At 37.2% G+C, this 21,872-nt stretch overlaps 2 protein-coding genes across 4 annotated transcripts; one reads left to right on the forward strand and one right to left on the reverse strand.

The window, feature by feature from the left end:
* The first annotated feature begins 2,068 nt into the window (after positions 1 to 2,068).
* tmem184c (transmembrane protein 184C) lies at positions 2,069 to 6,447 on the forward strand. Its single transcript, XM_014022471.1, has 10 exons — positions 2,069 to 2,666; positions 3,041 to 3,171; positions 3,254 to 3,290; positions 3,423 to 3,628; positions 4,194 to 4,268; positions 4,363 to 4,456; positions 4,561 to 4,673; positions 4,815 to 4,914; positions 5,751 to 5,922; positions 6,001 to 6,447. Exons 1-10 carry the CDS (start codon positions 2,550 to 2,552, stop codon positions 6,309 to 6,311), a joined length of 1,356 nt encoding a protein of 451 aa, XP_013877925.1. The 5' UTR covers positions 2,069 to 2,549; the 3' UTR covers positions 6,312 to 6,447.
* A 1,256-nt stretch (positions 6,448 to 7,703) lies between these two features.
* Positions 7,704 to 21,680, reverse strand: prmt9 (protein arginine methyltransferase 9). Of its 3 annotated transcripts, none has more exons than XM_014022472.1 (13): positions 21,352 to 21,680; positions 20,746 to 20,947; positions 19,811 to 19,959; positions 19,483 to 19,719; positions 19,154 to 19,321; positions 18,941 to 19,043; positions 16,272 to 16,381; positions 15,927 to 16,119; positions 14,902 to 15,085; positions 12,886 to 13,561; positions 12,355 to 12,508; positions 9,931 to 10,053; positions 7,704 to 9,630 (listed from the first exon to the last, which is right to left on the reverse strand). In XM_014022472.1, the coding sequence occupies exons 2-13, from the start codon at positions 20,944 to 20,946 to the stop codon at positions 9,391 to 9,393; spliced, it is 2,538 nt and encodes an 845-aa protein (XP_013877926.1). In that variant the 5' UTR covers position 20,947; positions 21,352 to 21,680; the 3' UTR covers positions 7,704 to 9,390. The 3 variants fall into 3 exon arrangements, with proteins under 3 accessions (XP_013877926.1, XP_013877927.1, XP_013877928.1); XM_014022473.1 differs by having other exon boundaries at positions 21,348 to 21,680; XM_014022474.1 differs by having other exon boundaries at positions 20,746 to 20,960; positions 21,348 to 21,680.
* Between the last annotated feature and the right edge of the window lie 192 nt (positions 21,681 to 21,872).

The following is a 21,872-nucleotide window of genomic DNA, read 5'->3' on the forward strand; positions in this document are numbered from 1 at the left end:
AGAGAGAGATATATAGAGAGAGAGAGAGAGAGAGAGAGAGAGAGAGAGAGAGAGAGAGATCATAAACTAAACAGCACTGTTGGGGATTTTTGTTTTGATAGAACCTCATTGTCATGTCATGAAACATCAAGTGGTGATCTTAAAATATCAACTTAAATTTAAAAGATTTATAATGGCACATTGTCATTGTATTTGTGACAATAAATAAATGAATGAATAAAAACAATGGTCATGAACGAATATAGTTTTGTGGATATAATTATTTGTGTTGCAATTCTGCTCTTGTCTAATAGGATTTTGGTCAAGATTGTGTATTTGGAGTAGATGGGGTCATCAGCATTTTTTGAATTTTTTTTTTTGTTTTTTACTTATCCATTCTCTTTATCCATTTTACGTTTTCTACAAACCACAAACTGAAGGAGCTGCTGTACGAACCAGCGAGCTGTGATGGAAGCCACATACTTTATGCTGAAAACTGTTTTTGGGTTTGATAAAACACAACATGTGTTTATCTACCCTGCCCTTAACATAGCTGTCACCACGTGTGCCACTTTGCATGGCAATCCCTCCAAGCTACCCAAAGTAGTGCTCATTCGCAGGACTTGTGACAAAGACTATTTCTAATTCATTAAAGCCAAAAGGAGCGATTCAAAAATTTATGAACAATCTGTCCTGCAACAAGCAGTGATTTCTGTGACTGTAGGGCTGTGGAGACGTGGTGCAACAGAAAGGAATGTTCTGCCTCCTTTCATTTAACACAAAATCACACACACCAGTGGATCTGTTGCACGGTGTAAATAAACTATAGGTATTGCAGACACTTGCAAAAAAAAAAAAAATCTGTAAATATTTCAAAACAAATACCTTTGAAAAATGATGATTATGATGAAACTTTTTGTAAAAAATTTTCATGACAAATTTACTTGACAGGAGCATTTGATTATAAATCCATACATATACAATAAATATTATTCATATAAATTACATCATATTTTCCGAATGTGATAAATATGCAATACTTTTTATACTAAATGTGCCATATTATATGTTTTAACAAAACACTATCAAACTAAAACTACCTTTTTTGTGACAAACAATGCACAGTCTACATAAATCATATTTACTCCGAACCTAATAATTTGAAATACTGAAATTAAAAATACAAAATACAGCACAAATTTCAAGATAATTTTGCCTACTATAAAGCCTACTATAAAATTTGTCCAAACTTGGTCCAATTTCTTTTTCTGTTTTTACACACAAACTAAAAAAATAAAAATAAAGTAAACGAACATTGAACCATGTCATCCTGCATATTTTGTGCTTGTCATTAAAATGTGTCTTTTAAAGAACTTATATCTGTGTTGAATTATGATTATTATAAATCAGCAAGTTTTCAGTAATCTAATAACCCAACTATTGCATTAAAGGACCAACATATATAAGTCGGAATGCCCTAATAGCGCTATAACAACTATAGCGTACAGACTAAATCTTAAAAAACGAACATTTCATTTCGTTTGACGATTGATTTCCTAAAAATAACGTCACATTGCCATCTAGTGGCTAAATAATTAATTGCGTGCTCTAAGAGAATAACAAGCAATCAAACCCGCAGTTTCCAGTGGATACGCTTCTTATAATTTTGCCGGCGCATGACTTGGCTGCAGCGTTGTGAGGTTTCGTTTTATTTTATTTGATCTTATTTCATTTTAAAGGTTTTGGTGAATTTTACAGCGTTTTCAGTTCGACAAAAGCGTCACTGTAAATTAGGGGCTGCATGAAAAGAAACTGAAGTTTACTGTATGTGTACAGTTCACAAATTAAATGTGCAAAAGAAGAAATCATTAAAAGGTAATCACCTTCTGGGTAATAGAAAGCTAAGTTTTCATTGCATTCAAAAGGTTCATTGACTTTATTCATTAGTTTGAAACATTTTAATCAGCCAAAATGTCCATTTATGCGAAGAAATTTCCCGCCCAACAACGTCTGTGCGCCGGAAATGTTCACCGGCAAATAAAACAGGGCACATCCATTGGGTTGTTAGTTGGCCAATCAGATTGTTAGGCGGAAGTGACAACCGGAAATACATCCTTTGCAATTTCTTGGACAAGCTGTCTTCTTGCAAGTGTCAGCAGACTTTTAAAGTCTGTTATGTTCACGTTCATCCAAGGAGTTGATTGTATGAAAGTCTGCAGTTCGCTCTGTTTATGTTTGTTAAATTTAAGGCTGGGAGTGTTCAGGAAATGGATCAGATCGGTTTGTTTACATGGTGAATCAGCTGATAAGAAGCTAAACTCCAGGGACACTGCCTTTACAAACTGTGTCACATGAGCAGTTAATTATCGACCAGACGTGTTTTCATGGATAAAACATAAGGAAGTGACTAAAGGCTGAAGAAAAGGGTTGTGTTTGGGTTCACACTGTGCTAGTCAACAATGCGAAGCTAACATCTTACAGCAAGGCGTTAGCAGCGTCAGGTTATCGGATTGTCACCGGATCCGTGGCCCGTTTTGAAGGCTCTTCTTCAGCGTTGTCTTCATGACAACATGCCCTGCTCCTGTGGAGACTGGAGGCGGTGGATTCGGCCTTTGGTCGTCGTGTTGTACATTTTGTTATTGATAGTCGCCCTCCCGTTGTGCATCTGGGAGCTGCAGAAGTCAGAGGTAAGTTAGGTTTGTCTGGATATCTGCTGCTTCTTCAGTTCCAGATTATGACTTGTGCATTACATTAATAGCAGGGTATTTATTTGGTAATTGGTGAAGTAGTAATACTCATTTTCACTATCATTAATAAATGAATGTCAAATAACAGTTATTCAAAGTTGTATTTGAGAAAATGCACTTATAAAGTCTACTGTAGGATAGTTTTTATATTATATTATATTATATTATATTATATTATATTATATTATATTATATTATATTATATTATATTTCCTGCAGGGAAAAAAAAAGAATCTGTTGCAACAATGCGTCTCTGTAAAACCCAAACGCTAAATTAAAGGGGAATTGTGTGTCTGTGTTTTATATGATTGCAGGTTGGAACTCATAATAAAGCATGGTTCATTGCGGGGATATTTGTGTTCATGACCATACCCATATCATTATGGGGTATTCTCCAGCATTTGGTCCACTACACTCAGCCAGAGCTCCAGAAACCTATTATCAGGTAAAGATGTCAACAACCCTGTCACCTACAAATAATAAACTTAAAACACTTCCTAAAACTTTTATTGTTGATTTTTTTTTAGGATATTATGGATGGTCCCAATCTACAGCTTGGACAGTGTGAGCGATGCAGTTTTGAATTAAAGCCTTTGAATAATCCATAGTTGGGAGATATTTCTTCAAAGCATGCAGTAATCTTACTGAGGTGTAAATTACCTCACTTTACTTATTCCTCTTTTTTTTCCCTTCTAGTGGATAGCACTGAAATACCCCAGGATAGCAATTTATGTGGACACGTGCAGAGAATGCTACGAGGCGTATGTCATCTACAACTTCATGACGTTCCTGCTTAATTACCTGGAAAATCAGTACCCCAGCTTGGTGATGATGCTGGAGGTCCAGGAGCAGCAGAAACACCTGCCCCCTCTGTGCTGCTGCCCACCATGGCCAATGGGAGAGTGAGTTCCTTAAAGAATAATCCCACATTTACAGTAGCAGTAGAAAATGTGGTGCTATTTGTCTCATTTAAACATGAGAAAGTACAGGAAATGTTCAAAATAGACTAAAAATTTAGTGTAAAAATAATTAATTGATCAAAACACACTAGCTGTCCAGCACGTTGACAGCAGTATGATGATTTGGACTTGTCAGCTGTAGAACCTGGGCACTCAGTTTCATAATTGAAAATGTTCATCTGAGTTTGTAGTTTTCAATTCTAGGATCGGATTATTTACATCCTGATATTATATATGTTAAATGTTAGAATTTACACTGGGTGTACTTTCTTCTTGCTGTGACTGCACCAGTGTGCAGATATATTTTTTTACATATTTTTTTAAAGAACCAGTTACATTTGCGTAAACACTGGCAACATTAGCTTAATTTAACTAACTTTAGCATTTTTATTTTTAAGGTTTCAGTCTGTGATTTCATCGGTGCAGAGAAAAAAAGTTTCTTGTTAAATGTTTTTGTCTTTCAGTCTCAAAGTTGTGATTTAACTGTTTTTTGTCCACAACCAAACAGGGTTTTACTGTTGAGATGTAAACTGGGAGTTTTGCAGTATACTGTTGTAAGACCTGTCACAACAGTAATTGCTTTGTAAGTAAAACAACATTTTCTTACACTTGATGTAGTTAATATTATACTCTATATTGTTAAATATTTAGTTTATGTGTTTATTTCCCTTTACTAGAATCTGTCAGTTGTCTGGAGTGTATGACGAAGGCAATTTTAGTTCGGCCAATGCGTGGACGTACCTGGTCATCGTCAACAACATGTCACAACTGGTAAACATGTTATTTTTTTTATTATATAAAGAGGGTTAAAATTAAAAAAAAAGATCTTGATTTAGGATTATAACTTAGTGCTTTGTGATTATGATTTGTTCTAGTTTGCCATGTACTGCTTGGTGCTGTTCTACCGTGCTCTGAAAGATGAGCTGAGTCCCATCAGACCGGTGGGAAAATTCCTGTGTGTCAAAATGGTTGTGTTTGTTTCTTTCTGGTAAGATAGTCGTCCCAGTTTATTGTTGTGACCTGAAATATTTCCATGCAATTTGGCTTTTTGTTTGGGGGAAGTAACAAAAAAAGAAAGAAATGTTGCATAAATTGAGATTTTGTAAACTTTTTCCCCATCTTTTTCCAGGCAAGCTGTATTAATTGCTTTGCTGGTAAAAGTGGGCATCATCTCAGAGAAGCGTACTTGGGACTGGCAAAGTGTGGAGGCTGTAGCTACCGGCTTACAGGTAATATAAACTGCATATTAGTGATGTTGGTTACTACCAATTTTCTTTTCGATACTGATACCAAGCAAAATTTGACTGGTATCGGCGATACTGATCCGATTCTGATACTATGTGATAACACACATAATGTGTCTGGTAAATCTTAAAGAGTAGTGTTTTTCAAATAACTGCTTTATAAATAATGCATGACAGTAATTTGTTTAATTTAAAAGTCTTTTAAATATTTTTAGCACAATTTAAAATTCTTATTCTAAAGAAATACACAAAAATTTTTTAAATAGTGAATAAAGGTGAGAAAAAAACATTCTAAAAGTTGTTACTTTGTATATTTTGTAGCATTGTTTGTGGGTTTGCAAGAAGGTCCCTGGCCAGAGCTAATGCTGTTTGGGGGTCCATGGCATGAAAAAGATCGAGAACCCCTCATCTATAATGTAATTACAGTCAACTGAAGCAGATTTTATGTTAAAATGACCTGCCATACATCTACAGACTAGGTGACTGACTGAGCACAGGCCACTGTGCTGATGCATTACTCAAGTGGAAGAAAAAGTAGTTCCCTACAACCACATATGATTTAGACAAGATTTGAATAGTTTAATTATTTTCCACTATTTTCCTGTTAATGATATAGATTATGTGAAATAACTAAAGTATCAAAGTATTGATATTTTGATTTTAGTATCGATTCTAAAACATAATGTTCTGGTATCGGCAGTATCGATATTTCAGTATCGATCTGCACGTCACTACTGCAAATAGCTGAAAATAAGTTAAAGCCTGAAAAAAATCAACAACCATTTTAATTTGTCAGACCTAACATGTCCTATTTTATTTAGGACTTCATCATATGTGTGGAGATGTTCCTCGCAGCTATTGCTCATCACTTTAGCTTCACCTACAAACCTTACATCCAGGAGGCTGAGGAGGTGTCTTGCTTCGACTCTTTTATGGCAATGTGGGACATCTCTGACGTCAGAGCAGACATTTCTGAACAAGTTCGCAATGTTGGTAAGTACCTCTGATGACTTGGTTGCAATCTGTAAAACTTTAAAAATAAAAATATTTCAAAGCTGTGTCTGTTTTCAGGGAGAACAGTGATGGGTCGTCCAAGGAAGTCCTACTTCGGCGAAGCACAAAATGACGGCGAGAGGTCGGGCCTTCTCACTTCGGCGTCTCAGGACGCCATTACTGAAGCTGCGCCCAACTTGGCGTCATCAAGAGGCCAGTACGAAGGCCTGGGTAGAACCCTCACGCCACACTCTTTGTCAGCACCTGCTGGGCTGGACTCGGCTGCGTGGGACGAAGGGTTAGAGTCCAGACCTGAATCGACCCAAGAAAAAGAAAGGACCGACCAAACCAAAGAACCGGAGGAGGCAGATCTCATTGTGATCACTTAGCGTGGACTTGTGTCACAAACCGATAATGGTTGGGCAGGTCCCAGTCTGAGCCTTGCAAAGTTGCCTCAGACATTAATGATGTAAATGAAACAAAAGTTTTATGAAAGGGCACATCAGCCCAAATAACATTTTTAGGTTTACAAAAGTGCAAAAAATAAAAAATAAAAGTAAAATAAAAAGTGGTGACAGCTTCAAGAATGTTCAGTAAAGTTATGGCACTAAAATAAATTTTACCCAGTTTTATGTTGGCCAAGAGGAATGTGCAGCTCAACAAGCTTTGCTAAAATTTGTTGTAACTGGGATAAAAATAGGAAATCCATCATAAAGAGTATCTCTTTTAAGGACCTAATAAACTAATCAGTTTAGAAATATGCAACTTTTAATTTAAATGTTTAAAAAACGTTTTGGCTCATAAAATTTTATGGTTTTAACTGTATTGACTGAGAGGAGTAATTAATGAAGTGTTACATAAAGCACAGCATATCTTTTCTGTTTAAGGTATGTAAATTTGCTAGTCAAGGATTGGGAGGGGCAATCAGTTTTCATTTTTCAGATGCAATCTGTTTCTGTGGGTATATTAAGAGAGGGGTTAAAGTACAGTATGCTCTTAAAGCAAGGCTATTCAACTGACAGCCCGCGGGCCACATCCGGCCTGCGAGTGAATAAAGTTCGGCCCGCCAATTGGTGCATTCTTTTCTTAAACCCAAATCCCCAGTTTTCCACTTTAACTCCGATAAGTTCTTTAGACATATTTGGTATCTACAGAAACATCAGAATGTTGGCTACAAGCTGGTAAAATCTATTTCTATGAACATCCAAGACAGTTAAAACTACAAGCAGTGGAAGATAAAACTATGAAAGTGAAAATAAAATTGGTTTAAAAATTTGGCAAGTCAGAGATGTCAAAATATGTGTTAAATAGTGTGTTATTTTTGATTTTGATATTGTTATATTATCACTGCTGTTATTACATAGGATTCTGTATGTTGTATTCATGATTAAATACAGCAAAATAAACTATTTCAAAAGGTAAAAGATCTTTGTAATACTTGGTTTATTTACAGAATGACCTTAATTGCTGGATGTTCGGCCTCTGTTCTATTGACCTGCAGTAAACTGTAGCCCCAGGAACAATTTAGTTGAATAGCCTTGTCTTAAAGTATTAAAACAACACAGTTCAGCCTGGAATTGTTAAATCCGTTTAAGGTGTGGATTTAGGTACTGACATTGGTGTAGAGTTTAAAATTTCAGCTTTTATCAAAATTACATGTATCAGACTGACATTATCAGCATGTTGCATTCCTTTTTTTTCCTTGTGACACCTGCCAGGATGCATCAGATTTGATGTAAATGTTCAACTTTTTGATAAATCAATAAAAGAAACATCTTTAATAACATTTCATCTTGCATTTATTAAAATGTCACAGGTATTGGTAAGCAGTTTTACAAATAAAAACCTCTTTATTACAACTGGTCCATTATTTAAGAATAATCATGTGATAAGTACATTTTATGTATGTACTAAAGTACAATGTACAAACTGTAGCATGACTTCAAAGGCTATTTCTACTAAATGTTCTGATAGCTTTGAATCAGCCAACTATTGGACGTTACTAGGTTTGTGTTAGAAGACTAAGGCTCAGTCCCAATGCTCAGTGCGCACCCTGCGCCCCTCTATGCAGTGTGGATTCCGTCGGTGCACATAGTGTTTGAGTGCGCAGGTTACAAGTGTGCAAAACAATTGAGAATTGGGACAGCACAGATTACATCATCAAGTTGTGCCACTGCGTCGTAACTGTGACATCCAACACGGATGGCATTGTTTTTATTGAACCAATATAACAGAACAAAGACAAAAAAATAAACATACATACGTTAACGACCATTTCACATTTACATATCTTAATTATCTATTCTAACTGTCTATTCTATAAAATTCCTCCTTAATGTCAAATTATGAAAAGTTTAAGAGATCACCATGACTATTAACTAAGTAAACCAACTGACGTAGAAATCTTTAGTAAAAGTAAATCAAACAAAAAACAACAATAAATATATAAAATAAGGGAAAATACATAAAAATAAAACAATAATGAAATAAAAAAGGGTTTAAATCAGATTAAATTCATTTTTCAATACTTTATCAATTGGAAGAGATTTTGTGAAACATTTGTGAATATAAAATTTAGCAAACAATGTGATATAATTTTCAAATATTCATTTTTTAATTGATATTCCATATTTAATATCTTTCCAGGAAAAGGGATTTATTTGTGGAGACTTAGCGATCAACCAGTTGTGTACTTAATTCCAAAATCTATGTGAAATCTCACATTAAAAAAAAAAAAAATGTTCAGTTGATTCCACTGATGATTTACAAAATTATCATGTCTCCATTTCAAATTTGAATATATTTTAAATAAATTCTCGTATTTTTCATTTAAAATTTTAAAGTGAACTTCTTTAACTTTAGGAAGGATTGGAAATTTCAAAAATTTTGTTCTAACTGATCAAATTTCTTGTTTGTTGAAATGTTTTAAATAAAATGTTCTCTTAGAGGATCCGGGCTACATTTCGTTAATTAAAATTTTCATAATGGCCCAAATTTGTTTTTCCATGATCCATCCTTCCATGAATATTGCTTTTCTTCTTCTGCGGTCTGCATTTTAATACCAGACGTCACATGCAGCAATGAATTGTGGGTAACACACTTCACTGAAGTCTGCAAATATGCAGACTTCACGGAAGGGCGGAAATGGTACCCAAAATGGGCGGGGTGAAGGGCAGATGTGGAGAATGTGGGACACACTACGCACTCAAACCCTTCAACATGAACGCGCATTTGAAGTGCACAAGGGCGGAACGAGGGTGGGAGTGCAGGTATTGGGACAGGGCCTAACTAGACAACTTCTAAGCAGAAACTTCCATGTGTCTTCAAAAAAATCTGAAAATGGATGTCTGGTATTACATTAAAAAGGACACTAAAAAAAGAGAAATTTAATGCATTTCCCACAGACTATGTGAAAGTGAAGAAACCCAACATGTTTACAAATAAAAAGTTCTGCAAATTAAGTTAACATTAGTCCATTTGCACAGGCGTGTTTTCTAACCGAGCTGAAATGGAGATGGTGCTTTCGTGAAGCCTCACAGCGAGGCAGACCCAGTCGCCAGCTCGTACCTCCAGAGGCTCCTGCAGAACCACAGCTGCCTGCTTCCAGTGAGAGTTCTGGCTGAGCGTGCTCACACTGATCTCCCTGTCCAAGTAGATGTGGTACCAGAAGGGAATTGCAGTTATTCTGCCCGCAGAGATGGTCTGGACCTAAAGGTCAGAGATAAAAAAAAAATGCTTAAAAACTGCAGTCAGCTGTTGGATGCTTAATTAAAACTGCCAATAAAAAAACTTTTCTTTTACTATTATGCAATATTTAAGGTATAGTAATATGGATAAACTGCAGAAAAAAAATAATGTAACAGTAATCACAATAAAGAAGGGTTAGTTTGTGAGAAAATGAACAGAGTCTGACTGCGAAGCAGGTCAGCACAGCTCCATCACCACACTGATACCATTTTATTTAACTCAGACCATGCTACAGTCACAAGTTCAACACGTATTACTTACTTTGACTTCTCTGTTTGTATAGTTTGCGTTGGCATCCATAAGGTTCAAAACAAAAAGCTCCAGAGCCTCACTGAGACGTCTGCATTCTAGTGTGGAAAAGTCCAGGAAAACATGGACTGGTACCTGAAAAACAGAAAACACTCTTAACAAGTATGAAAACCCATACACAAGTTCCATTTTAGCTGCTTACCAAAACACAATGACTCCTCAGTTTTTATTTCAGGGTATTCACATTAAAATTTGAATACAGTTTTAGTAAAGACTGGATTTACAAATGTAAACCATTCCCATTTGTGTTTATGAAGCTGAGTACAGAACAGAAAATAAGTAATCCAGGACTAAGCTTTGAGGATAGAACGACAAGATTATACTATGCTAAAAATATCTAAAGAAAACAAACCAGCTCTGGGACAACATTCTTTGGACAGCTGAAGCTAAACTGACCCTCAGTTTAGGATATGGAAACGGAGCAAAAATTATCTAGAGGAGGTTCGAACTGGAGTATCATACAGTATGAAGCACACACGACTGGCGCAGCAGAACAGTGTGGGAATACATGACTTTCAGTGGCACAAAGTCACTCAAGGGCTTAAATGATCTGACATAAGCAACTGGACAAATTAGAAAGTGGAGAACAAAGTGGGTTTTACTCTGCTTCACAGTACAGATTAACAATAACCCAAAAACATGTAAAAAAAACAAAGCATGAAGAAACTGATATGGAATGTTCTGCAACGAAAATATCAATGTATTGTCCTCAATGGGTTTCTGTGGACAAAACTATTAATATTAGTTGTAGATAGCTCTTTAAACAACCACAGAGCTATCCACAACAGGTAAGATATTAAGTGTTCATAAACTTTCCACAGAATCCTACTTCAAAATTTTTGACTTACTTTTTCCAGAAAAAAAAACAAAAACAAAACAAAAGTAAACTAACTTAAACCTGATTTCAAGTCAGATCATGGTATTGAAGGCTACTTTACACTTTCAAAGGTAAAACATTATTCTTTAATCACAGCTATTATGAACACAGTCATTGGCAAGTTGTCTGTAACAATGGAAGTAAAAAAAAAGATGTAAGTAAGAAACCAAAAAACACGACTAATAAATCAAACACCTCAGGCTTTTCAGATTTAACAAAGCAGTCTATGCTTCAGGCCAGAAATCTGTCAGAGAATCTAAAGTGGCAGCGTATTGAAAAAAAAAGAAAAAAAATCTCAACCCTCCATGTTACAATTGTGTCGACCATAGAACGCACTGTTTGATGTGCTTGATGTAATGTGATCTGATGGATTCGGGCAGGAATCTCTTTGGGACAAGCTGTTTGTGCGCGTGTGTGCTGTGTGTGACGGTTGTGCTTGGATGTGCCCACCACAGAGGGCTTCACAGATCGCATCTGCTAAAACAAACAGCTGTCCCGCAAGAGGGAGGTCTGTAAAACTACCAGTACAAACATGAGACGCTGAAGGAAAACTTTGATTTCCAGACCAAATAAAGGAAAAGAATTTGAAAGGATTGGGGCAGCTGGCAAGCGCACAACAAACAGGAGTGCAGAAAACACTGTTCTGGACAACAGTATTTCAAATCAAATACTTGTTCAACAGGAAAAATCCCCTGCATAAGATAAAAAAAAAATAATAATAAAAATCTGATTTCATCATTGGTTGTCTATTAAAATCAAGCCAAGAAACTTAAATGTACGGTGCTCGACTGTTGACTATGTCATAAAAATCTTTGGTTAAATGATTTGACCGTACAAACATCCTAGACAGAAAAGTAACATATAAACAATATTCTATAGCTGTATTTTTGTGACTTGGTATGACTAACAATTACTTACCACAGTACAACAAAGTTTTCCGGGGTGAGATGAATTATTCTGTGATGTTTATTTTCATGAACACAAAGTTAAGTTTATAGTGTTAAAAAATCTGTGACCTTTAGAAATTTCTAAAACAAAAACTTAATACATTAGGTCAAAACGTTGATGAAAACCAAGCACATTTGTTTCAGGTAAAGAAACTTGTGCATGTTGCAGAACAAGAAACTACTTTGTACCACAGTGGTTTTCAATTTTGCTCTAGTACATCCACCCCACCCCCACAACCCCTAAGAAAAAAATAATAAAATGAAAAGTAGTTCAACCATAAATTTCCTCTCAGTAATTTGGTCGAATGTTTTGTCTTTGCAGCTGTTTCTGGTTGAACAGTAAACAAACACACTAACGGTAAAACAAAAAGTGGACTTCTGCTGTCAGTATGCTCCAGGGCAGTTGTGGCTACAATGTAGGTTACCACCATCAGTGAACACGCGTACGAATGAATAATGCATGAAAACTGTAAAGCGTCATTGAGTGTGTAGAAAAATGCTATACAAGACTAATGCGTTTTTATTATTATTGTATTTTTTATGTATACTTACAGTAAATTGATTGATGAAAGGAGCGATATTAAACCCCAGAGTTGGCTCCCGTCCCTGGACAGCACTTTCTAGTAGCAGTGTGTCCGACTCAACCAGCATTCCATACACAACAATCTTCTCTGGAAAAATGTGCCCTCCTTCTTCTAGCAGACACCTGACAAATAACACAATGTTACAATGGGGAAAAAAATCCAAGATATCTAAAAAAATACAAAACTTGTTATGGCTGATCAATATACGACAGTGTGGAAATTAACTACTTGTTGTATGTACTCTTAGTACTTTGATGAACAAATTATTATTATACTATTAATTTAATTATTATTTTTTTCTAATGCATAGAAGGCAGCGCCTGGGTGTTGTAATTTCATTGTTCTCATGTACAATGACAAAGGCATTCAAATCAATTAAACAAAACAGAAAAAAATGTACATTTCCTTGAACTGAAGTGACTTGTATGCAGATGATACACTCCTATTTTCAAATGATTCCAGGGTAGACAGAAGAGAGGAAAACAAGGGTTGTTGTTACCTGGCCAGTGAAGCTTTCTCCATCAGCTTTTGTCGAATGAGGCCACATGTTTCCACACAATCCAAAATGATGGCGCTCCACAGCTTTTCCCGGGATGGCCTCTGAAGGACGCCCTGCTCATCCTCTGTGTGGTTGAGCCAGAACTCTAGATGCTGTTCTGAGACACTATTGGACTGAGCAAGTCTCCTCAGTACTTCTTGTTGCTTGTTCTTTTCCACAGAGCTGTAGGCTTTCACACCACCTTGGTGAGCAGCGATGAGCGAGAGCAGAGAAAAGCCCTCAGACACATCCAGCACATAAAACAAGCTACTGTCAGGTGCAGGCATGACACTCACTTGCTCCTGGTTTTGTTTTTGAACTTTCAACTTTGAGATGAGCTTGGATAATGCACCGCAAAAACTTTGATGGTAATCCTGGTTGTTCAGGAGTGCCATCTCCGAACATTCCAGGGTACTAAAAGTTTCAGGTTGACTGTGATTTGTTTGGAGACAAGCCAACGCACTGCACAGCTCGGCTTCCGAGTTTGAGATGGAGTTCCCAGAATGCTGCAGCTCCACGTGCTTGTTAAGATGGATTTTACGACCATCTCTCAGCACGGCGACACTGCTGAGTCGTAAGTAGGCATCTTGACAGGAAACTTCAACAATCAACTCATCTCGCGGCTTTAACACAAAACCTAAGAAAGGAAAAAAAATACCTTTGACACAGAATCAAAACTCTTTACATACATTTGTGCAAATCTGTTCATAGTGACAGCTGCCCAATACCATCAAGTTGGATAAACTTATAGTTTGATAGATTTATTACTGAATGGAAAAACAGAATTTTGAAACATTGACCAGGTTAATAAGTAAGTTTAACATTTGATTAGTTTGATCAATTGTGAATATCACATGGATCAAACAGAAAGGTTGTGTAATATAGTGCACAGATTTAACAAAAGCATCAAAAGGCAGACAAATGAAACTAATAGGAGGGAAAAAAAGAGCAAATCTAAATGTGAAATGAGATTCAGGAGACCGGGTAGAACAACATCTGTTCACGTCACCATGGGGCTCGTTGGGGAATTTGTGGGGTGGGGGGTTGTTGGGGATGCATATTTATCACCTGTAAGGATTTTATGAACACTAAAGACTGTCGCAGCGGCTGGGACACGTATGTTAGTTATCACTGGGAAATACGGTGTCTACTTTGAGGCTGCCGTAACCAATTAGCAGAGCAGTGACAGGTTGTTGGGGCTGGTCTGTGAAATAACGCACTGCAGTGTCTACAGGAAGATATTACCAAATGTCAATGGCTGTTAACTCCCACCGACCTGTGATGACAGCAAAGAAAATAATAGAATCCCAAAGGGTTTTTTGGCAGTTTTAGTTATGCGCATACATCTTTCATCTCTTTGTTGCAACACCCAAGAATTGCACAACATATGCTATATTATTACTAAAATGTACTAATGGGTCACTGACAAAGAGCTTTTCATTTCATTCTGTTTATTGTTTTAAAAGGACTGTGCACATTATTTAACATTCAAAGAATATAAATGAGCCGTAGTTAGCACAACAGCTGATTTACATCCATTATCCTTTTCCTAATTCTGTAAATGCATTATAGATTTTATACTGGTTTCTGTGGTGTCAGTTTATATTATTTGTTTTTATCTATGTGAGTTTACAGCGACACAGTAAAATAAACAGACCTGGTTAATGGTCTGTTTACATAAAAAAGTAAAACTCCACAACATAAACTTTGTTTAAACGGTTATCAAGTCTTTAAGGTTAGACTTGATTTAAATAGTAAGAATTTTCTCTTTTCACAAACATATTCCGAGCACTGGTTTACCTGGTTTTCTTATCATAGATTCAATGATTCTTCAACAAAAATTCACACCAACTGTTCCATCCTACAAACCCCAATTAAATAACAAATACCTATAAATTAAAAAAAGGAATCCCCCTTATACAAACAGATGGTGCAAAAATGAAAAGCATGTTTCATTTATGTCTATTAGAGCCTTACATGTTGTGATGTGGATGGGGTAGATGGCCTGCTCCCAGCAGGTGTCTTCCTGAGGTCCAGTGGACAGACTGTTCTCCTCGTCCAGGTGGAGCTGGAACCACACAGCCAGAGCGTCCAGTTGTCCTTCCTGAGTGACAGGCAGCCGGATCTCCCGGACTTCCCTGGAGCTCAAGCCTTCCAGTTCCTGCAGGTTTCAGACACACCACAGTTAAAGAAGTGGCCGATCTTTGACTAACAACAAGTTACTTTTCCTCACAAAATAAAGGCTGAATGAATGGAGTCCATATGCCAGGAGTAAAAAACTTTATGAATCATTTACACATTAATATATATGCCTTTGTAAATCAAATGTCTGATTCAGAACTTGACAACTGCTTTTAATTCAGCTTATTGATGATAATTTTATATGTTAAATCAGTTGTAAAATATTTATTGAAAACAGAAAAAACAAGTATAATAGTAAGCCTCATCTGTTTAACATCCTTACACGAGGGAGAATAAAGATGAACATTATCTTTTCTAACCATTTTAAAACAACATTGTTAACAGTTAGCAATGATTGAAAATCATAAAAACAGCTTGTAACAGTCTGAAGTTAGAATTAAACACCTACAGTATCTAAACCTCATGAGAATAAAAAAAAACTTGAGGAACCAAAGAAACAGTCTTCAGATAGTAAAAAGCCAAATACAACATGAAACTAAAGTTGTTATCCATCTTTTCTGATTGAAAATAAAGAAACTCACAAAGGATTTCTCCCCTAATTCTAAGCATTTGATAGCAGCCAACGCAGCTTTATTTCACTCACTGGTTGCATGAATACCTCCAGGTTCATCATTACAAAATATCTGAGAGAACCGTCTCTTTAGCCATGCAAATACTTTTAAACAATTAGTTGTGCACAGGGTTCTGCAGGCTTGTAGCTAAATTAACTAGTTGTCACTCATGTGCAATAAAACTTAAGAGTCTGTTAACATTATGGGACTAAAATATGGTCAAAAAAACATTAATTTGTTGTTGCTTACTTGCACATTGTTGAAATCTATGGTGAGAGCTGTGAAAGGCTCTGTGAGAGCTTTGTATCCTCCGGGCAGCCTGCTGAGTCTCTCCGTGGTGTATGGCTCCATGGAGTCATCAGCCTCCGAGCTGCAGCTCACTGGACTGCGGAGTTCTCCGGCTGCAGCCATCGACAGACCGCCCACTTCTGTCACACAGAGTCTGCATGGGGAAAAAAAACAAGTCCTGAGAGGTCCAGATCACTTGGACTGTTGACTCAACAACAACAAAAGCTCAATTGCACTGAGCTGACACATCTACAGTATGATTTACATTAAGACAGTATAATATATAAGATCACTGCTGAGACAGACCTGTGATGCCGGCGGATCTCAAGGCACTCAATAGCCATACAGAACACAGTTGCTCCTGCTGGGATGACCCGTCCTGTGGTGGACACTTCTTCAAATTCATTCTCACCGCTCTAAAAAGACAACCATGTTAAAAATACATCAAAAATAAGCTGCTCAACTCAACACAAACACAAAAACTTTCCAGACAAAAATGCAAATAAGACACATCAACACACAAATAAAAGTTCAAGTTTACTCCAACCAACTTCTCATTAGGAAGTCCAGACCAGCTCAGAATGAAACATTGGGCCTCATGCAAGAACCGTTTGTACGAACAGATTTGTTCTTAAGTTGTGCGTAAGAGTAATTTAGGAGAATTTGTGGCATTCACCAATTTTTTCGTATTCTAAGATTTTTTTTTTCAGATACGAACAAAATTCACGAGTGGTCCAGACCTGTCGTATATTTTCCGAGCAGTCAGTCTGCTGTTATCCAGATGGATTTTCTTTACTAATTACGTTATATTTTGTTATTTAGAAAATATTTGGAGTTGAAAATAAATCACACGCCATAATTATTTTTGACAATAGGTTATTCTGTTTGAATTGGAATTATAATTTTAAATGTAACTAACGACAAATTGATTAGATTAATTTAAATTGGCTATTAATGCTGTTGTGTAACTACAATTTTAATATGAAGATTTCAAACTAAAAAACTTAAATTATGCATTAATTGAAGTTTGGAGACATTTTAAAATGGACTAGAGAGAGATGAATATGATTTATATTTTTATTTCTGTGTCTGTATACAATCCACGGGAGAAATTAACAGCAGTCATTTCATTCCTTTGCTTTAGCTGGTCCTTTAATTCCACGACTGATGCTGCTAAAAATGACAGATTTTCATTTCTCGATCTCATAGAGCAGGACTTCAATCTCCGAACTCGTAAAGTTCTTCTTTTTACTTTTCGTTGTCATTTTCATGAATGGGCACTTCCTGATATCTGAGGCAGGAAACATAGCCTTTTATGGTGCTTTTGGGGTGGTAATTATGTAAATTACCTCTCCGCGTGAACGAGCAGCTAGATACGAACAGGTGCAAATCATCATGTTTACACAGCTCATTTACAGACTTTTCCTGAAGATAGAAGAGTTTATTGAATCTGACGAGGCATGCTCGTACCAAGGGTCCGTATGAACAAAAGTAAGAGAAATTTAGGATAAGAATACGAACATGTTCTTGCATGCGGCCCAGTGTGGAAATACAGAATTAATGGTGACCAGATGTAGACAATCGCATTAATTGCTGCTTTATGTTTGTTTCTGCTGACCTTTACTCTAAGAGGTTCAAAACAAAGCAGCTGGATTTTGTTTCTTGTTTGTGAAGACAAACATGAAACAAAGTCCAGTTGCTTTGTTTAAAAACTAGGATGTCCTGATGCATCTCAGTAATCCAGGTAAAAAATCAAAAAGAAAAAAAAAACTGTGTAGGTCCTCTGGACGGGTTCTTCTCTAATGAAACGTTTCGTCTCTCCTCCAAGAGACTTCTTCAGTCTGAGAGTTTCAGGCAAAATTCAGGCTTTTAAGCCCTGCCTCCGTGTGACTGATACTCACATCACATGGCTATCGTTGACACCTAATTAACACTTATTGTTAACAGGGGGTGGAGCAATACTGGCAATGGCCGCGCTGTAGGAGGGGGACAACTGAAAATGGAGGTCTTCACCTCTGTTTAATGATGGACGGTCTTTCTGCACAAAAATGGCTTCTTTTACTCCTCTCTCAAACCAACGTTCCTCTCTATCAAGAATGAGAACATCCTCATCTCTGAAAGAGTGACCGCTGGCCTGTAAATGAGTGAAAACTGCAGAGTTCTGGCCATTAGACGTAGCTCGTCTGTGTTGGGACATTCTTTTGAACAGTGGCTGCTTTGTTTCCCCGATGTATAACTGGTCGCAGTCCTCCTGGCACTTAACAGCATATACAACATTGCTCTGTTTGTGCCGGGGCACCGGATCTTTGGGGTGAACCAGCCTTTGCCGTAATGTGTTTTGGGGTTTGAAAGCCACTGGGACATCATGTTTAGAAAATAAACGTCTCAGTTTCTCCGAAACACCTGCAACATACGGAATAACCACTGGTTTGGGTCTGGGTTTGGGGTCTTCATTTTCACCTGAAGGTTGCACGGAATCCTGTCTGTGTTTCCTGTCTGCTTTCAGGAAAGCCCAGTCAGGATAACCACACTGCTCCAGGGCCTGTCGTGTGTGTGATTTCTCTTTCTCCCTGGCTCCTGGGTTTGTAGGGACACTGTCTGCTCTGTGGTACAGAGTCCTGATCACTCCTAACTTGTGTTCCAGTGGGTGGTGGGAGTCAAAACGCAAATATTGGTCTGTGTGGGTGGGCTTACGATATACGCCAGTTTCCAACCGTCCTCCATCCAGAACCGAGACATCGCAAAAAACTAGGATTAGCCCATTTCCAGGACTGTCTTTACAAACATGTTGTAACTGTTCAGTTTATGTGTTAATGCTCAAGGCAAAGTGTTGATCCATTTATGTGGCCTTAATCTGTTTTTAGGGGGATGGCAAACATCATACAAGTTAAACTAAATACATCAAGAGTCCATCTTTATAAAATAAGTGGCATCCATTTGCAACTGAATGTTTCCTGGTCGTGTGTGAGGCTTACCTTTGGAGGCAGCAGGAGGTGGTGCCAGGCATGAATGAGACTCTCTATGATGCCCTCTCCAAACAAACCTGCATCGACTGTCTCGGTCACCACTAACGACACCCTTATGCAGAGAAAATAGTTTTTCATGAACTTTCAAACAGAACATTCAACATAACAGACAACAGAAGCACAACTCTACAAAGTTCAAAGTAAATTCATGAGAAAATGCACCTGCGTGGGATGTCTGCTGGCACTTCCATCTCAAGGGATTTCTTATGGAGGATGCTGATGCTGCCGTCCATCCCGTTGGCAGCCACCACCTCACAAGCCAGCTCGTACATGGTCTTTGACAGCTCACAGGCAAACACCTCAGCAGCCCCCGCCTTCTTAGCACACATTCTTGATAAACAGAAACAGGATGTTTGAATGAGATGTTTCATACTCACAATTAAAACCCTGCATCTGGCACCATCTGTGGCAAGTGAGTTAATTTATTTAAAATAAGAACTTGCAAAAGCTAATTGCTTAAAAAATACATATTCCAATGGGAAATATCTCACCCAAGTATTCCAGTGCCAGTACCTATGTCAAGTACAGTGTTGCAGCCGCTCTGAACAGCCTTCTGAATGGCTTGCTGGTACTTTCGGTTCCTGCCTCGGTCATTGAGCATAAGGAAATGCCAACGCTCCACCAGCCAGTTGGCCACACGGTAAAAGTTCTCTCTGGCTTCTGGGTAGTCTGGTCTCAGCTTTAAGGCTTTGTGGAAATGACCTGCAGCTTCATCTCTAAATCCCATTCTGAATGAGAAAAGACAGAAAAGGTCATGGCAAATGGCATAAACATTTGTGAGTTTATAAATATGTTTTAACAGTTTTAAAAGAATAGTACCGGAACAGGTGTTCGCCCATACTGTTGAGGATGACCTCGTCGTCAGGAAAGACTTCTAGAGCCTGTTCGTAGCAGTCAAACAGTTCCTGAATGCGTCCCACAGAGTCTAACTCTTCTGCCCATTTGAAGAGAGTGAAACGAAATGAGTCCTGAAACGAAAATGTCACAGATTTTTGGACTCTGCTGCAATATAAAAATGGCAAATACACAGTAGAACAAATGTTTTTTGTGAATGAATAAATTAATGAAAAATTAACTTATTACCAATGGAATAAATTCAAAACATATATTTTGGAAAGCTGCCAACTTAGTCTGCAATGTCAATAAGAAATTAAAGCAGAAAAAATAAATGACATTTCTTAAACTCTGACTTAGACTTTTATGTGAGATGTTTTGAAAGAAAAAAAAGATACATTTTGGGGGAAAAAGTGTTTTGTACTACTGAGATTATACTGTAACTTTAAGGATGCATTAAAAACAGATGGCTGCTTCTTACCCTAAAAAACAAGCAGGTGAATAAAACATTTGGTTTTCAGCTTCAGGGGAAAAAACACTTTAAATGAAAATACAACAGGTCCTACAACTGGATAGTCAAAAATGAATCAGTGTCCGCAGTCAACTACAAGAAGAGGTGCCAACAGATGACTTCTGTAGATATAACTTTTATAAAAAGAGTGCAAAATAATTAACAAATCTTATAAAATCAAAAATATTTAGCAAAATAAAAAGCGGACAAATAGGATAAAACGTTGCTGAAAAAAATACGAAGGCTGACAATAGGGTATGTAATTGATCTTCAATTATGAGATAAAAGGCTTTTTTTTCCTTTATGTCTTTTAAACTTGGGTTTTGTTCTTGCTTAGCAGATAATTGTATAAAATAGATATTTGATAAATGCACATCACACTATTTTGGAGGGGAAATTATGCCATTACCTTTGCAAAATTCTTAAACACAGGTGCGAGGCTGAGGACCAGAAGGTAGTGCACAAAAGCCGTTCCATAATCCTGGTTGTAAAGGCACTGCTGGGCACTCTCCAGAGAACTGGAGACCAGCTGGTCCCTGGCAGGGTCCTCCTGTCTGCGTCGTCTGCGAGTCCTCCTGCCATGCTTGGGCCTTGCACTGGTATTAGGCATCCTTCAATGAAAATCAGTGATATTTTTTTAAGATATATTATGCTAACTGCGTTTGTGCATCCGTGAAGTATTTATCTGTGCATCTAGTTTATTTTATTATTAATATTATTTAATGCAGGTTTTCCAGTTTATGCTCCATTTATCAGGACTAAAAACATTAATTACTTGTGATATTTTAGGTTAATTTTTTTAGGACATAGTAGCTTAAGTAATTTGGATGCAAGTCAACATCTTTTAAAATTATATATCCATAATGATATGGCATGTGGTGTGAATAAGCTTACTTGTGATTCATCAACTTGCTTTCATCTCGGTGCGTTTGTTTCCGAACATTAAACTTGAGAACTTATAACAAAATGCTCACGGACATGCATCATGGACAGAGTTTTAGGCACACTTACTTACTGTGAACACAAGATTCCAGGCAGGGTTTTGTGATGGAAATGCAAGCATCAAGTCAAACCGGGTGCCGTCGTCAATAATACCCCCAACACGCTATCGTAAACACCATACACATCCTTAAAACATCCTTCTCCTTACAGCAGACTGAAACTAACCCACATGAAAACTTTTAAGAAAGTCACTACAAATATTTTTGCTCCAATTCTGCTCATATATACATTTTACCATTAGCTATATAAGACAATAACCCACGTTTTTACTCTGAATCGCTTATCCAAAAAAAATAACCAAGTGCGGTGCGTTCTAAAGTCCGCGCGCAAAACGGGCACGGGCACAAATCATTCCTGAAAGAAAGGTTCCGCTTTTTTGTAGACACGTTTAATTGGTTTTAAATTCATAACAGGATACACCATTGATGTATTATATACTAAAATGACAACAAGAAGTGTTTTAGATTCGCATATATGTGTCGATATTTATTTAACAAGCGATTCATGGCCAATGTTTGCCCGTCAGATTTATTG

This window comes from Austrofundulus limnaeus, unplaced genomic scaffold (assembly GCF_001266775.1).
Source record: "Austrofundulus limnaeus strain Quisiro unplaced genomic scaffold, Austrofundulus_limnaeus-1.0 Scaffold331, whole genome shotgun sequence".
Classification (NCBI taxonomy): Eukaryota; Metazoa; Chordata; class Actinopteri; order Cyprinodontiformes; family Rivulidae; genus Austrofundulus; species Austrofundulus limnaeus.

Coding starts and splice junctions, on each gene's coding strand:
- prmt9 (XM_014022472.1), bottom strand. CDS start 20,946: ATGCCTAATACCAGTGCAAGGCCCAAGCATGGCAGGAGGACTCGCAGA. Junction 19,044..19,153: donor CCAGCAGACATCCCACGCAG/GTGCATTTTCTC, acceptor TCTCTGCATAAG/GGTGTCGTTAGTGGTGACCG. Junction 16,382..18,940: donor ACCTCCTGCTGCCTCCAAAG/GTAAGCCTCACA, acceptor TTGTCTTTTTAG/AGCGGTGAGAATGAATTTGA.
- tmem184c (XM_014022471.1), top strand. CDS start 2,550: ATGCCCTGCTCCTGTGGAGACTGGAGGCGGTGGATTCGGCCTTTGGTC. Junction 3,629..4,193: donor CCACCATGGCCAATGGGAGA/GTGAGTTCCTTA, acceptor ACAACCAAACAG/GGTTTTACTGTTGAGATGTA. Junction 4,269..4,362: donor GTCACAACAGTAATTGCTTT/GTAAGTAAAACA, acceptor TCCCTTTACTAG/AATCTGTCAGTTGTCTGGAG.